Source organism: Aquarana catesbeiana, linkage group LG12 (genome assembly GCF_042186555.1).
Source record: "Aquarana catesbeiana isolate 2022-GZ linkage group LG12, ASM4218655v1, whole genome shotgun sequence".
In the NCBI taxonomy this organism is placed as follows: domain Eukaryota; kingdom Metazoa; phylum Chordata; class Amphibia; order Anura; family Ranidae; genus Aquarana; species Aquarana catesbeiana.
Window position 1 is genome coordinate 25156533 of NC_133335.1, and position 14599 is coordinate 25171131.

The 14599-nt window shown below is 42.3% G+C and overlaps 1 protein-coding gene across 1 annotated transcript in view; it reads left to right on the forward strand.

Moving 5' to 3' along the window:
- Positions 1-926: 926 nt before the first annotated feature.
- Positions 927-14599, forward strand: part of LOC141114015 (uncharacterized) — a 49770-nt gene continuing 36097 nt past the window's right edge. The window contains exons 1-4 of the mRNA XM_073607437.1: positions 927-2687; positions 11230-11342; positions 11724-11887; positions 13679-13838. Coding sequence (XP_073463538.1) covers positions 2470-2687; positions 11230-11342; positions 11724-11887; positions 13679-13838 — 655 coding nt within the window. The 5' untranslated portion in view covers positions 927-2469. The remainder of the gene's footprint in view (positions 2688-11229; positions 11343-11723; positions 11888-13678; positions 13839-14599) is intronic.

Genomic DNA, 14599 nt, shown 5'->3' on the forward strand with positions numbered 1-14599 from the left:
GGTTAGACAGAAGAATACAATACGTTTGTTTTCCCATATTTACTATCATAAAGAAAGAGGATATACACAAAACTGCTCTACAGTCCCTTTAAAATAACTCTGGGTAACACACAACTATCAGGAATAATGTGTAAGGTGACATGCAGTTTTCCTGCACGGCCTACAAGAAAAGTACAGTCACAGACTTAAACCAAAAGAATGGACAGCACAAGCTCTGTACAACAAGGAAGTAGAGACCGCATATGTAACGTACAAATACATACTATATTATCAAAAGTATTGGGACGCCTGCCTTTACACGCACATGAACTTCAATGCCATGCCAGTCTTAGTCCGTAGGGTTCAATATGCCATGCCAGTCTTAGTCCGTAGGGTTCAATATTGAATTGAGCACAATTGTGAGGTCAGGCACTGATGTTGGAGAGAAGGGCTGGCTTGGTATGCTGACGCTTTAAAAGTTCCCTCCACCAAATAGTTTGGACCCGTGCACAAAGCAAGGTCGATAAAGACAATGATGAGCGAGTTTGGGGTGGAGGAACTTGACTCAACCCGATAGAACACCTTTGGGATGAATTCGAGTGGAGACTGCGAGCCAGGCCTTCTCGTCCAACATCAGTGCCTCACCTCACAAATGCGCTTCTGGAAGAATGGTCAAACATTCCCATAGACACACTCCTAAACCTTGTGGACAGCCTTCCCAGAAGAGTTGAAACTGTTATAGCTGCAAAGGGTGGGTCAACTCATTATTGAACCCTACGGACTAAGACTGGGATGCCATTAAAGGGGTTGTAAACCCTTGAGGTTTTTCACTTTAATGCATTCTATGCAGGGGGTGCTTTGAACAGACCATCATAATTTGTCTGCAGTCTACACTCTTGCTATCTGACCTGCCCCCCCTATCTGTGAAGTTGCCTACCCCAAGAGATAGTGAAAGCAAGGTGGCTGTCATCACAATATTGAGAGGGGATCAGCTAGCTATAAAGTATATACTTAATCCTACAATTTAAGTTTAAAGCATATTTTCTCATCCTTTTTACCCCAAAGAAACCCCTAAAATAATTTTCAAGACTCAGGGAAACTTTACTAAAACCAGTTCATCAAGGGTCAATGGCAAATATGTCTCTAACATTGATGGCCAGTAGTAAGAATAGAACCCTAACAGTCAGCTAAAAAGATAATTGGGTCATACTATTGGCTTGGCCAAGTAGACTTGGCCCTGGAACTATGCAATTTAAGGAACACCTGGAAATCTCTGGATGAACCCTAGGTTTCCACAGAACCCTGGTTGCCCTGCGAGCTGAACAAAAAAAAAAAAAAAACTGAGTAGCTCCCTGTACTAATTATGTGATATTCGGCCCATGTGCACCAGGCTTTAGGCAGGCCAAAGATGATACAGTTTTCTTTCCTTCCACCACGAGTGGAAGAAAAGAAAATTGCTCAATTTCCCAATCAAAACTGACTGTGTTGATGGTGGAATCCCTCCTGCAGAGTTATTGTGTTCTGCTGACGGGGAAATGGTGTCATGACTGAAAAGCAGGTTTAGGAACGCTGCGATTTGCTGATTGAGGTATTTTAGAATAAATATTGCATTATTATGGCCACTAGATGGAGCTATTGGAAACCACTGTGTTAGGAACAACACAGACAGAATTCGGCATTGATGAGCGGTTGTTTTGTAAATAGAACCCTTTAGGCTGAGTTCACAATGCTGTGCGGAGCGGCTCACAGCAGGGGTCCGGTGCGTCCCTGTTCAGCGTTTCAGGACCGATTTCGGTCTGAATTTTTTGGCTGAATTTGGACCTGAAACGGAACAAAAGACACACAGGACTCCTGTGCAACTTGCTGCGCAGCCGCCCCGGAGATGTGTGAGCCAGCTCCATTGAGAGCCGGTCAGAGTGACATACAAATACATAAAAAATAAAAAAATAAAAAGAAGAAAAAAAATAAAAACATAACTACACAAATAACAATTGAATACACACAAAAAAGGAAAAAACTAAAATATAAGGATAATTGAATGAAACAAAGTAAACAACACTGATCATTATTATAAATCACGTATAATAATTATATACCCTGAAAAACTCAACCTCCTTATTTAAAATGTATAATTTTTCCTGTTAATTATGGGGAAAATCAACTCCAATTAAATCAGCTCATCCCTAACAACAAATGCCTATACCCTTCCTGGATTTAAGAAGTCCCCTATTCTTTCCCCTTTCTCCTACTGGCTTGTCCTTTGTTTTGCCAAGAGATCTAAATCTTACAGCAATGAGGAAGTATAATCAGAATTGCAACCGGTAATTATTTAAGACTGACCCAGCCGTTTACACAATCTATGCACCTCTCTCTTGGGAGTGATACCACATTTGGATTTTTCCATCTGGTATTACTGAGACTTGTTCTTCCTGGCCTTGTAACTTCCATTCAGATCTGGTTCTCTCTTGGTCATCCGAAGGCTAAGTGGTCATGAGCAAGTCAGTACATATGTACATCGCTCTGTATGACTTCATTGGCCCTATGAAGGGTGACTTAAGTTTCAAGGCTGGGGATCGGTTTCAGGTTGTGAAAACAGACCAAGGATGGTGGCAAGCCGAGAAGATAAACTCTGATGGCAGCAAAACGGGTGAGAAAGGATTTGTACCATCCAACTATCTAGCGGAGGAAGAGACGAAGGAGAACAAGACGTAAGTAGAAGAACTGGGTTCATGGAAAGGCCAGGAAGGCTAGAGTTTTTTTCCCCGAATGGGCAGCTACCTTCTCCTTGCTTAAAATGGAGCTGTGGGTGGGGGCAGAGTGATGACTTTGTAAGTGAGTCACGATTTGCATATCAAATGTGACCAGGCAAGTGTAAGACATTCCTGATATTCAATGTAAGAGCCAGTTAAAACTTCTATTCAGCCTACAGGTAAGCTGTAAGGCCCCTTTGTCCACTATGTTCATACAGTGATTCTTTTTTTGTGCCACACATTTGTTCACAATATACATTTTCCAATGCACAAGTATGTGTATTACTGCACATTTTCCTCATTATGTCGTACAGAAAAGTTCAGTCGTTCGGTATAACCAGGGGTCCCTTCATAAGGCAAAATTCCCCCCCCTTCCTGATGAATGGAACCCTGGTGGCCCCGAAAGGCTGCACTTTCTGTAGGACATGGTGGGTAAATGTTCATTAAAAAAAATTGATTGCAGAAGATTGAGGTGTGCTGGCAACAACCTGCCCTCTATGTATTTACCAGCTTCGCCCCAACCAGTGATCATATGTATGACCTAGTCTGGGTACTGTCATAAATGAGTGTAGAGCCCCATTTTACAGAATACATAAAAATAAAACCATCGGGTAGTGCGGATTTTATAGGGCACCAAAGCAAGTAGACCAAATTTACACAAAACTTTATTGGGAGGGACTTTGGACTTTGTAGGCACAGTAACATCACTTTTTTTTTACGTGATGTTACTGTGCCTACAAAGTCCAAAGTCCCTCCTAAAATTTTCTTCTCTGTCAAATCAGTCATAGGATGTGGCACGTATATATATTTCATGTATCCACAGGGCCACTCTGTGTAGTGATACTTTCTTCTGGTGCATACACAAAACTTTATTCATGCAAAGCTAAAATCCACAATACTGGACACATATTTGTAATATACCCCATGTGTTATATATAATTATATGTCCATACAGACTATACACAATATTCCATAATATTGCAAACTTCCCAGTTTGGACAGGCATACAGTATATACAGTGCCTTGAAAAAGTATTCATACCCCTTGAAATATTCCACATTTTGCCTTGTTACAACCTAAAACGTAAATGTATTTTATTAGGAATTTATGTGATAGACCAACACAAAGTGGCACATAATTGTGACATGGAAGCAAACTTATAAATGGTTTTTAACATTTTTTACAAATAAATATCTGAAAAGTGTGTTATACATATGTATTCAGCCCCCTTTACTCTGATACCCCTAACTAAAATCTAGTGGAATCTATTGCCTTCAGAAGTCACCTAATTATTTAGTAGAGTCCACCTGTGTGTAATTTAATCTCAGTATAAATACAGCTGTTCTGTGCAGCCCTCAGAGGTTTGTTAGAGAACCTTAGTGAACAAACAGCATCTTGAAGGCCAAAGAACACACCAGGCAGGTCAGGGATAAAGTTGTGGAGAAGTATAAAGCAGTTTTAGGTTATAAAAAAAATATCCCAAGCTTTGAACATCTCATGGAGCACTGCTCAATCCGTCATCCGAAAATGGAAAGAGTATGGCACAACTGCAAACCTACCAAGACATGACCGTCCACCTAAACTGACTGGCAAGGAGAGCATTAATCGGAGAAGCAGCCAAGAGGCCCATGGTAATTCTGGAGGAGCTGCAGAGATCCACAGCTCAGGTGGGAGAATCTGTCCACAGGACAACTATTTGTGGTGCACTCCACAAATCTGGCCTTAATGGAAGAGTTGCAAGAAGAAAGCCATTGTTGAAGAAAAGCCATAAGAAGTCCTGTTTGCATTTCACCAGAAGCCAGAGGTACAATGGAATGGTTTAGATCAAGGCATATTCATGTGTTAAAATGGCCCAGTCAAAGTCCAGGCCTAAATCCAAATGAGAATCTGTGGCAAGACTTGAAAATTGCTGTTTACAGACGCTCGCCATCCAATCTGACAGAGATTGAGCTATTTTACAAAAAAGAATGGACTTGCAGCTGTAATTGCAGTGAAAGGAGGTTCTACAAAGTATTGACTCAGGGGGGCTGAATACAAATGCACCCCACACTTTTCCCAAATTTATTTGGAAAAAAAATTTAAAACCATTTATAATTTTCTCTCCACTTCTGTCATGGGTATGCCGTAATGTTTGTTTGTCAGCTTACCTCTCCATGTGATCTGCTTAAGAGGCCAGCCACTCTCACCTGGCTGCTTAAGTAATCTCTCCTCAAAGCATGGCTCCACCACAGCGCCTATCAGGGAACTCTATATTAACTTGTGCACTGCAAGCCAGCTCTGCTGATCAATATTGTGTTTAGCTTAATTGTGTGACTTGCTGTGTCTTCTTTGTCTGATTCCAGTTACCGATCTTGGCTTGTTCTTGACTATCCTTACCCTCTTGTTGCCCCGACCTTTGGCTATCTCCTGACTATCCTTTGTTGTCGCAGTCTGCTGTTCCCACTCTACCTCCCTGTTGTCTACCGTGAGCTGGGAGGCCCTAGGGGTTGTAACCTGGAGCCAGACTGCAGCTAAATCCATCCCCACCACTAGGGGCTTCTGGTGAACTCCCGCTGGCTCTTAGATTCCACGCCCTGGGAAATCTCATGCTCTAGCTCCCAGTGTCATCCGTGTAGGTACCTGCTCTAGTGTATATCCTAGAGCTCCATCCGCAGCAGTCAGCCGTAGTGTCCACTACCTTGCCGTGCACTCCAGACCCCAACGGGGTGCATCTGTCACCTGGACTCAGGTGACCTGACAACTTCACAATTATGTGCCACTTTGTGTTGGTCTATCACCTAAAATCCCAATAAAATACATTTACGTTTTTAGTTGTAACATGACAAAATGTGGAAAATTTCAAGGGGTATGAATACTTTTTCAAGGCACTGTATACAACAAATAGACTCCTGCCCAAATGCATGACTCATTTCAAGACTTGCTCTTCCTCAGGTTCAATCAGACAGACACCGTGTTATAGTCAGCAAATAACTCAAAAGCTCAAAGTGGGAATAATCTGTAATCAAAATTTAAAACCATGGTAGTTTATGTGCTCCATCTGACCCATCACAGGGTGGGTGGGGGAACCCGGCCAAACAAAGGCAGAAATCCCTGGGGTTCTCAAACAAGTTTTTCACTGGACCCATCCTGTGGCATGGCCGATCGCCACCACCCATCCAGGATGCAGCAGCCGCCACCCTATAGTTTTATTTATGTACTTCAATAATTTGGGGATGAGCACTGATGTAGTCTCCAACCATACATATTCCTAGACAATACACACTTTACAGAGGTGTCTTGGGGTACTTGCAACTGTCTGCAACAAAGACTTTTTTTTATTTAAATGTTAAACATTATATAAAGTTCGATTCTTTGGGTTCACATACAAAGAGTGTGCCACAAGCAAGTTTGACCCATGTTCTCTCTAATAAAAAGAAGGCTAGGAGACAGAGCAGGGGAGAGTCCTACAAGAGCATTGTCTTTACATATTAAGAAGTAAGATAATATCTAGATTTTTGTTTTGCCTAAAGTAAGGAAATGTTAAAACCCCTGCTGGGTTTTTATTGTTGTCTGTAGCCCTACTGAAGGGATTTCCCTTTACTTGCTGTTATGAATACACAATAGGAAGTAGGAGAAAATCTTGTAAGGAATATCCCCTTATAAACTGGCCATGGACGATAAGTTTTTTTTCGTTCAATCAAATTTTGCCTCCCCGTCATCCATCCTACCACACCCATCATTCAGCAATGTGGGAAGAAAAAAAAAAAACCCTGTAAACAGCCATTATCAGCATAGGCAGCTGGTACGGCTGTATCCTAGTAGGTAACAGAAAGCAAACAACGGAAAATACCTATTTTGTTGGACTCAGGCAGTCATATCAGTTAAAGCTGACCTTGTTATTCTCTGTCACACAATAAAAACGAGAGGTGTGCTCATAGACATGAAAGGAAAACTCTGGTCGGTGAATGATTACAAGGGGCAGCAGATGGGGCTCATAGGCTTGCTAAAAAATGTTAATTTCAGTGCCATTTAGAGTTAGTCAATTTTAGCAGAGGTTTAACAATGGCAGTCTTTCTATTCTCTGTAAACACTTTATAACACAAAACTTCCACTTAACCATACCTGGAAGCATCGTTTTGAAATTATCTGCCACCAATGCATACGTAAATTGCAAAAATCATACTGCTACAAAAGATCCAATTCATAATTCAGATTCTGTGTTCCAGGAAATGCTTTACAGACCTCATATATGATCCCATTAAACTGGTAGGGGGAACCATGTATTGCAAACAGCCTGGGACCAACAATACACTTATTCGACCACTGCCCCTGGAAAGGGCTTAAAAGGGGATTTGACTGAGGAAACCCTTTTAACTCTGTTAAAACGGGAAAATTGTCAGTATATGACCTGCTAAGTGTAGCCACTTTCTTTCCTGGAAGAATGTCCTTTCATGGGATAATACCGGAAGAATGAGAGAGTCATAGGAATCTCACACTAAATGATGCCTCATCTGTAGTAGTCACAGTATGAAGCTCCAACCTCTGAGGGTTCACAGCAGAATGCCCACTGGAGGACTAAGCTGCCTCTTCAAAGTCTTGGCGACATTGGCCCTTTCTTCTGCTCCATCTAAAGATACTTGTGGTCTCTAGCCTTGAACCAGAAGGAAATTTATAGCCTATGCTTGATGTGTTGTATCACAGATAAGGTAATTAACTGTTACATAACACAAGTCATGGAAATAGAATTTAGTGACCAGAATTCCATGCTATTCTCATGACAACACAGTAAAGATCCATATTTCCAACAAGTGAGGATTATGGAAAAACACAAAAAGTAGCAGACATAGTGGTTCATAAGCTTCGTCCTCCTCTAATGCCCTGTACACACGGTCAGATTTTCCGACGGAAAATGTGCGATCGGAGCGTGTTGTCGGACTTTTTCCATCGGATTTTCCGACACACAAAGTTTGAGAGCAGGCTATGAAATTTTCCGACAACAAAATCTGTTGTCGGAATTTCAGATCGTGTGTACACAAATCCGACGCACAAAGTGCCACGCATGCTCAGAATAAATAAAGAGATGAAAGCTGTTGGCTACTGCCCCGTTTATAGTCCCGACGTATGTGTTTTACGTCACCGCGTTCAGAATGATCGGATTTTCCGACAACTTTGTGTGACCGTGTGTATGCAAGACAAGTTTGAGCCAACATCTGTCGGAAAAAATCCTAGGATTTTGTTGTCGGAATGTCCGATCAATGTCCGACCGTGTGTACGGGGCATAAGAGTTATCCAAAATCCAGTTCTTTTTGGCCTGAAGAACTGGATTTTTAATGTTTATATGGGCCAGGAAAATCAATGAGATGGCATTTGATCTTCACAAGAACTCTTAATAATGGAGACGAGCCAGAAACTCTAGTGGTCCAGGTTTACTTTGCTATGAGTCATAAGCCCTCAGGATCACCCCACCAAGGGAATGGCTGAATGTAGAGTCTAGGTGTACTAAGGCTGCAGAAGAGAGTAGGTCAAGGCAGGGGTCAAGACAGGCAGAAGGTGAGAGAGTAGTGAGGTCCCCGAGAAGATGTCAAGGCAGAAAGTAAGTAAAAACAGGTCTGAGCAGAGGGTTCATCAACAAACAGGAAGCTGGCAGGCAAGTATTATAGCTGGCTTGTAGCTAGCTATAAAAACAAAGCACCTGCCACTTCAAAGGCTGGTACTTAAATACCCTTACTAGTTAGAGGACAAGCCCAGGGTCACTACTGGGAACTCTGGCAGTCCTTGCAGGAATTCTGTGAGTACCATTGGAAGTCCTGGCAGGGATTCTGAGAGCAGGAGGTCTGGAAGACCTGGCATGGATTTTGACAGTACCAAAACACTATCTTGCACGCTTGTCCATAATCAAGATGTACACAACCTACCTTATGCTGTTGTACCAGAATTAATAACAACAATTTGCAATTTTAATATGCTGCATAATAACACCATCACATAACAATTTCTCAAAAAAAAAAAAAAAATGTGATGGTGTTACAAAGCTCCTCCAGCATCAAATATATTATTTTGGCTAGACACAATGCTCCTCTAATGACAGGTATTGTTGAAATACTTTGATAGTAGTAATAGTAGGTATTGATGTCATATGCCATATAATTTCATTTACATCACATGGTGAGATCTAGATGATGTGTGCTTTGTATCTTGTATGTCTTAAAACTAAATAAAACAGCTTGTAAAAAAAAAAAAAAAAGATTATGGTTGCCGTTTCCACTTAGAGCCCTTTCACACTGGGGCGGTTTGCAGGCGCTATTGCGCTAATAATAGCGCCTGCAAACCGACCCGAAAGTGCCGCTACTTTCATTCCAGTGTGAAAGCCCCGAGAGCTTTCACACTGGAGCGATGCGCTGGCAGGACGGTAAAAAAAGTCCTGCCAGCAGCATCTTCGGAGCGGTGAAGGAGCGGAGTGTATACCACTCCTTTACCGCTCCTGCCCATTGAAATCAATGGGACGGCGCGGCTATACCGCCGGCAAAGCGCCTCTGCAGAGGCGCTTTGCGGTGGTATTTAACCCTTTCTCGGCCGCTAGCGGGGGGTAAAACCGGCCCGCTAGCGGCCGCATACCGGCGGTAAAACGCCGCTAATAATAGCGGGTTTTACCGCCGACGCCCGCCCCAGTGTGAAAGGGCTCTTAGAGAAAACACTCCACTTAGGAATGACATATTAAGTGGCCTTTTGGATAAATACATCAATATAAAGGACTTTCAGGCCATGGCTGAAGACGAGATCACAGTTAAGCCCCCGTTCACACCGGTGCGACTTGTCATGCGATTTGCCAGTTCCAAAGACACAGCCTAATTTCGACAATGGAACCATTCATGTCGCCACGACTCATGTCAAAGAGATTACGAAGAAGGTTCCTGCAATACTTTTTGATGATTTCATTGCATCTTGCATAGACTTCTGTTAAATTAGGTCACAAGCTGTAATGAAATCGTCTGTGCAAATCGCACTGATGTGTAGCTTTAATATCGCGCTGAAGTAGTGCGATTTCAAAGCCACACCGGTGTAAACCAGGGCTTAAGCCAGGGAATGGCTACAAGTCCTTTTGATGGAAAAGGATCGCTGGCTGGTGAGCAAGGTGAGGGTGACTGGGAGAAGGGACACTGTGACGGGATATGTGCCTTCTGTTCACCCGGGGAGAGAGAAGCCAATGGAAAAGCAGAGGTCAGTCAAGCAGAAAGAGAAGATTGGGGTGTGGAGGTCTTGCTAATTAGTAAATTGATATGGTTTACCCTTATTAAATCTCTACCTCAAAACTGTATGAGGATTCTAATACAAAAATAAAAAAGTTACAAAATACTATAGCAGGTCTGTACAACCAGGTTAGAAGCCCATTGTAAATATGGCTTTGGCCTGAACCTGGAAGTCAGCTGTCAGTGATCGACTAAATTGAATATTACCAGCAGCTGCACATACACCAAGGGGCAGGGATGCTTGAGAAATCATTGATCTAATCTGGTCACCAGGTCAATTATGTCATAAGCTTCCCTTCCCTTTATGTGCAGCTGTGGAGTGGGGAATGTCCTGGACTCAGTTCATTGGCTCAGTAATGACAGCTGCCTACCGAGTTTGGCCAAACTCAAGTTCATTGCTAATTATTAACTAATATTGGCTATTTTAAAGGATGTATAGAAAACATTCTAGTTTTCCAGGCCTAAATAATTATATCAATCAACATCCATAAGTCTGCCATTTTCAAAGCAACAGCCCATTATGCCAGGCTTACTGACATATTGTAAATTAGTTTAGCCTAAAAAATGCATAGTACACATTCCTGAGAAGCTCTCATTGCAGCTTCTGTGAATAGAAAATGGATCCAAGGATGGAGGACAGGCATGTGACTGATAGCTTTGCTCCCCTAAATTCAAATATTGTGTTCCATTCATAAAAGCTGTAGTATGGGAATGGAGCAGCTGGGCAAAAAGTGTGAGCAAAAGATGAGAGCCTGTAACAGCCCCTTGGGGGGGGGGGATCAGCACAAGGGACACATCCTACTGTCTGTACGTTTTGTCTTTTACGTTGATTTTTTTTTTCTGTATGCAATTTTAGCTACACTTAGCTTAGCATCCAGGTTCCTTTGCTGGGTGGTTGCTGATGGAACATCAGATCCCTGCATGTATATTGTGACTCCTAATAGTTTGCTCAGGATAGTTATTTCCATTCATAGAAGCTGTAGTAAGGGAATGGAGCGGCTGGGCAGAAAGGGTGAGCATAGCTGAGCTCTCTTGATGAGAGCCTGAGACAGGGATATAAGAGGATTTCAACTGAAAGAAGATGAATCAGCACAAGGGACACATCCTACTGACTGTAAATATTGTCCCTTATGCTAATTTTTCTGTTTTTAATTTTAGCTACACTTAGCTTTGGCGCTGATTTCCTTAGCTTGGTAGTTGGTGATGGAACTTCAAAACTCAGTATTGTGACTCCTGATAGTTTGCTTAGGATATGCATGTTTGTGTCTTCCCAGCTGGTTTATTGAAATAGATGGTGCAAAGGCAGAGACCCTCCTCCTATCCGAACCAAACATGGATGGTTCTTTTCTTGTCAGACCCAACAAAGACTCAGGATATTGTCTTTCAGGTGAGTAAAGATGCTTATAGTGAATCTCTTGCTTTGTGCTTGTCTAACAGTTTGTCACAGATTATGACTTTTTAACACTCAGTGGCTCAATTCACAAAGCTAAATCACAAGGATAAGGACACTTATTTTCAAAAAAGTGACAGTTATTTTCAGGTGTGTTGAACTAGATTAAAAAAAATTATAGTCACACGTCTAAGTTAGAGAGCCCTTGGATGTCACATGGACAGATAGTGAGAGTAAATCTCCCCAATGCGGTCACAGACAGAAAAAAAAAATACTTCACACAAATTATAACACCCATTTTAAAACTTGCCTAAAATGTGAGATTTTCAGCTACAAGAAGTCATGGCCGAGTCTTATATCTCCTTCTCCTCCCTTCAGTGCGAAGGAACAAAGAGGTCCTCCATGACATGATCAAGAAAGAAGATACAGGAAAAGTATTCATCTTTGAAGAAAGATCTTATACCCGCATGCACAATCTGGTCCATTATTGCCGCTATCATTTAAAAGACCACGACTACCTACCGCTCACACCGTTTCTAAAAGTAAGAGATATCTAAACACAAAAATATGCTACATACGAAGACAATTCCCTTAAAGTGGTAGTAAAGTCCCTCTGGACAATTATAATAAAGCTTACTTGTAGGTATATAGAATATTTCCTAAACATGCACCATGTCCCTGCAGCCGGTGAAGTCACCAGCGCATGCGCTCTGAAGGAATGACATAACGGTGCCATTCCTTCAGAGACCTGTGCCGTAAACAGTCACTCCCACATGCATGTGTGGGAGTGACGTCATCGCAGCACGGCCACTCAAAAGACTGCAGCCCTCAAACCCGAAAGGAAGACCAGGTGGAGATAGAAGCCCTGTCAGTGGTGGCAGCGTGTCACTGGAGGGCTTTGTTTCAAAGTAAGTCTTTCATAGTGTGCTAGTATGCATACTAGCACATTATGACCTTACCTTGCAGGGAGAAGATTTTTTTTTGTCTTTACTTCCGCTCATTATTATCAGTCCACCCAAAATGTATATTTGAGATAGATGCTGGAGAGTCAACCTGCATTTCTAGGTCTACACACCTGCTGTGTCCATTATGAGGGGTTCCCATCATTCCTATGCTGAGTTCCCAGATCTGTACACCTGCTGTGCCCATTATTAGGGGTTCAGATCATCTATGTGGTGAGTTCCCGGGTCTGTACACCTGCTGTGCCCAATATGAGTGGTTCCCACCATCCCTGTGCTGAGTTCCTGGGTCTGTACACCTGCTGTGCCCATTATGAGGACCTCCCACCATCCCTGTACTGAGTTCCCAGATCTGTACACCTGCTGTGCCCATTATTAGGGGTTCCCACCATCCCTGTGCTGAGTTCCTGGGTCTGTACACCTGCTGTGCCCATTATGAGGGGTTCCCACCATCTCTGTGCTGAGTTGCCATTTTTTTACACATTCTGTGCCCATTATAAGGGGTTCCCACCATCCCTTCCTGGGTCTGTACACCTGCTGTGCCCATTATAAGGGATTCCCACCATACCTGCTCAATTTTATATTAATCTTATATTAAGAAAAATGTAATAGGAGGAGCTGGGACACACACAACGGTGGGTGAAGAAACCCAAACTCTCACTGTTGGTGTATCCAAGACATATAGGAAACCAGGATTGACTCTGCCCACCAGGATCCATCAATAATTAAAATAACATTATTGTGTTGACTGACCATTTAATAGGAGGCTGACATATCTTAGAGCACATGGAACCACTTACATCAGCCCTGAATCAAAAGAACCTTATAATCAACTATGCCCTTGTCAAAGTCAACTAGACATACATACCTGCCTGTAACTGAAATGATCTACCAGTAGGGTTTGGGGTTGTAGGTGGAAATCAGGGCATGCATGGCATTTTGCAGGATGGGTTTCCTGATGGTGACTACAGTGGACCATATCTGTGTGTGCATAGGAAACTCGTGCTACAGAGTGACATCACAACTGAGAGACAGGAACACAGCATTACCAACCCATAACAGAAAATGCCGGAACACGCACAGGCTTTTTTGCCTTCCTCTGGATCAACTGTGGGTATAGGATTGTGTATATAGGATTGTACTTTTTTTCCCTTTTATTGGTTGAACTAGATGGACTTTTTTCAACCAAACAAACTATATAACTAACTAACTCACATTCATGGCAGGATCACCAGATGTTATTATATGGAAAGCTGCAGATTATAAAAGACTAAACTTACTTTTGAAACGACATGAACATGTTAAAGATCTTATGAGATTTTTGTGATTTCCATCAACTTTATTTGTACGATCACAAATCATTTGTTTTGGCAGGTTCCCAACCAAACCGAGGACACCTGGGAAAAGCCCTCGTCAGATTTTACATTGGTGAAAAAAGTGAAAAGCCATAAGGCTGAGACTTTCGAAATTTGCCTCTGGGAGGGAAAATGGGCAGATGAAGACAGGAAAGCCCTCATCCAGACTATATCTGAAGGTGTGTGATTGGCTGTTATCAGCAACGTCATTGATATAAACACTGACAATGCTTTGAAACCAGGTGTTGATTGCTTATTCTTTCACATCGTGTGTAATCCACTGTATCCATGGCCTACACCTGTGGTGGTCAACTTACCTAAAATAGAGAGGGTCTCAAATGTGGCCACTGACATCACCCTAGGGCCACATGTAATTATTAGCAAATGTAATGTCACACAAAGCTGCCACAGACTGTAGAGATACTACAAGAGATTGTAAAAGACTGGAGATTTACTACAGGGAATGGTCAGAGACTGTGGACATACTACAGGAGATGGTCAGAGACTGTGGACATACTACAGGAGATGGTCAGAGACTGCAGACATAGTACAGGAGATGTTCAAATACCGCAGACACACTACAAGAGACAGTCAGAGACAGCAGACATACTACATGAAATAATCGGAGACTGCAGGCCCAATACAGGAGATGGTGAGAGACAAATGAAAACTACAGGACATAGAGACTGCAGATGTAGTACAGGAGATGGCCAGAGACTGACGAAAACTACAGGACATAGTCAGTGACTGTAGATGTACTGCACAAACTGCACATATACTACAGGAGATTTTTTCAATACAGGTTTTATATAACACAAATAGTTTGCGCAGCGTTTTACAATGTTAGGGCAGACAGAACAGTTACAATATAATTCAATACAGGAGCAATCAGAGGGCTCTGCACGTTAGAGCTTACAATCTAAAAAGGAGGGTCAAGTGA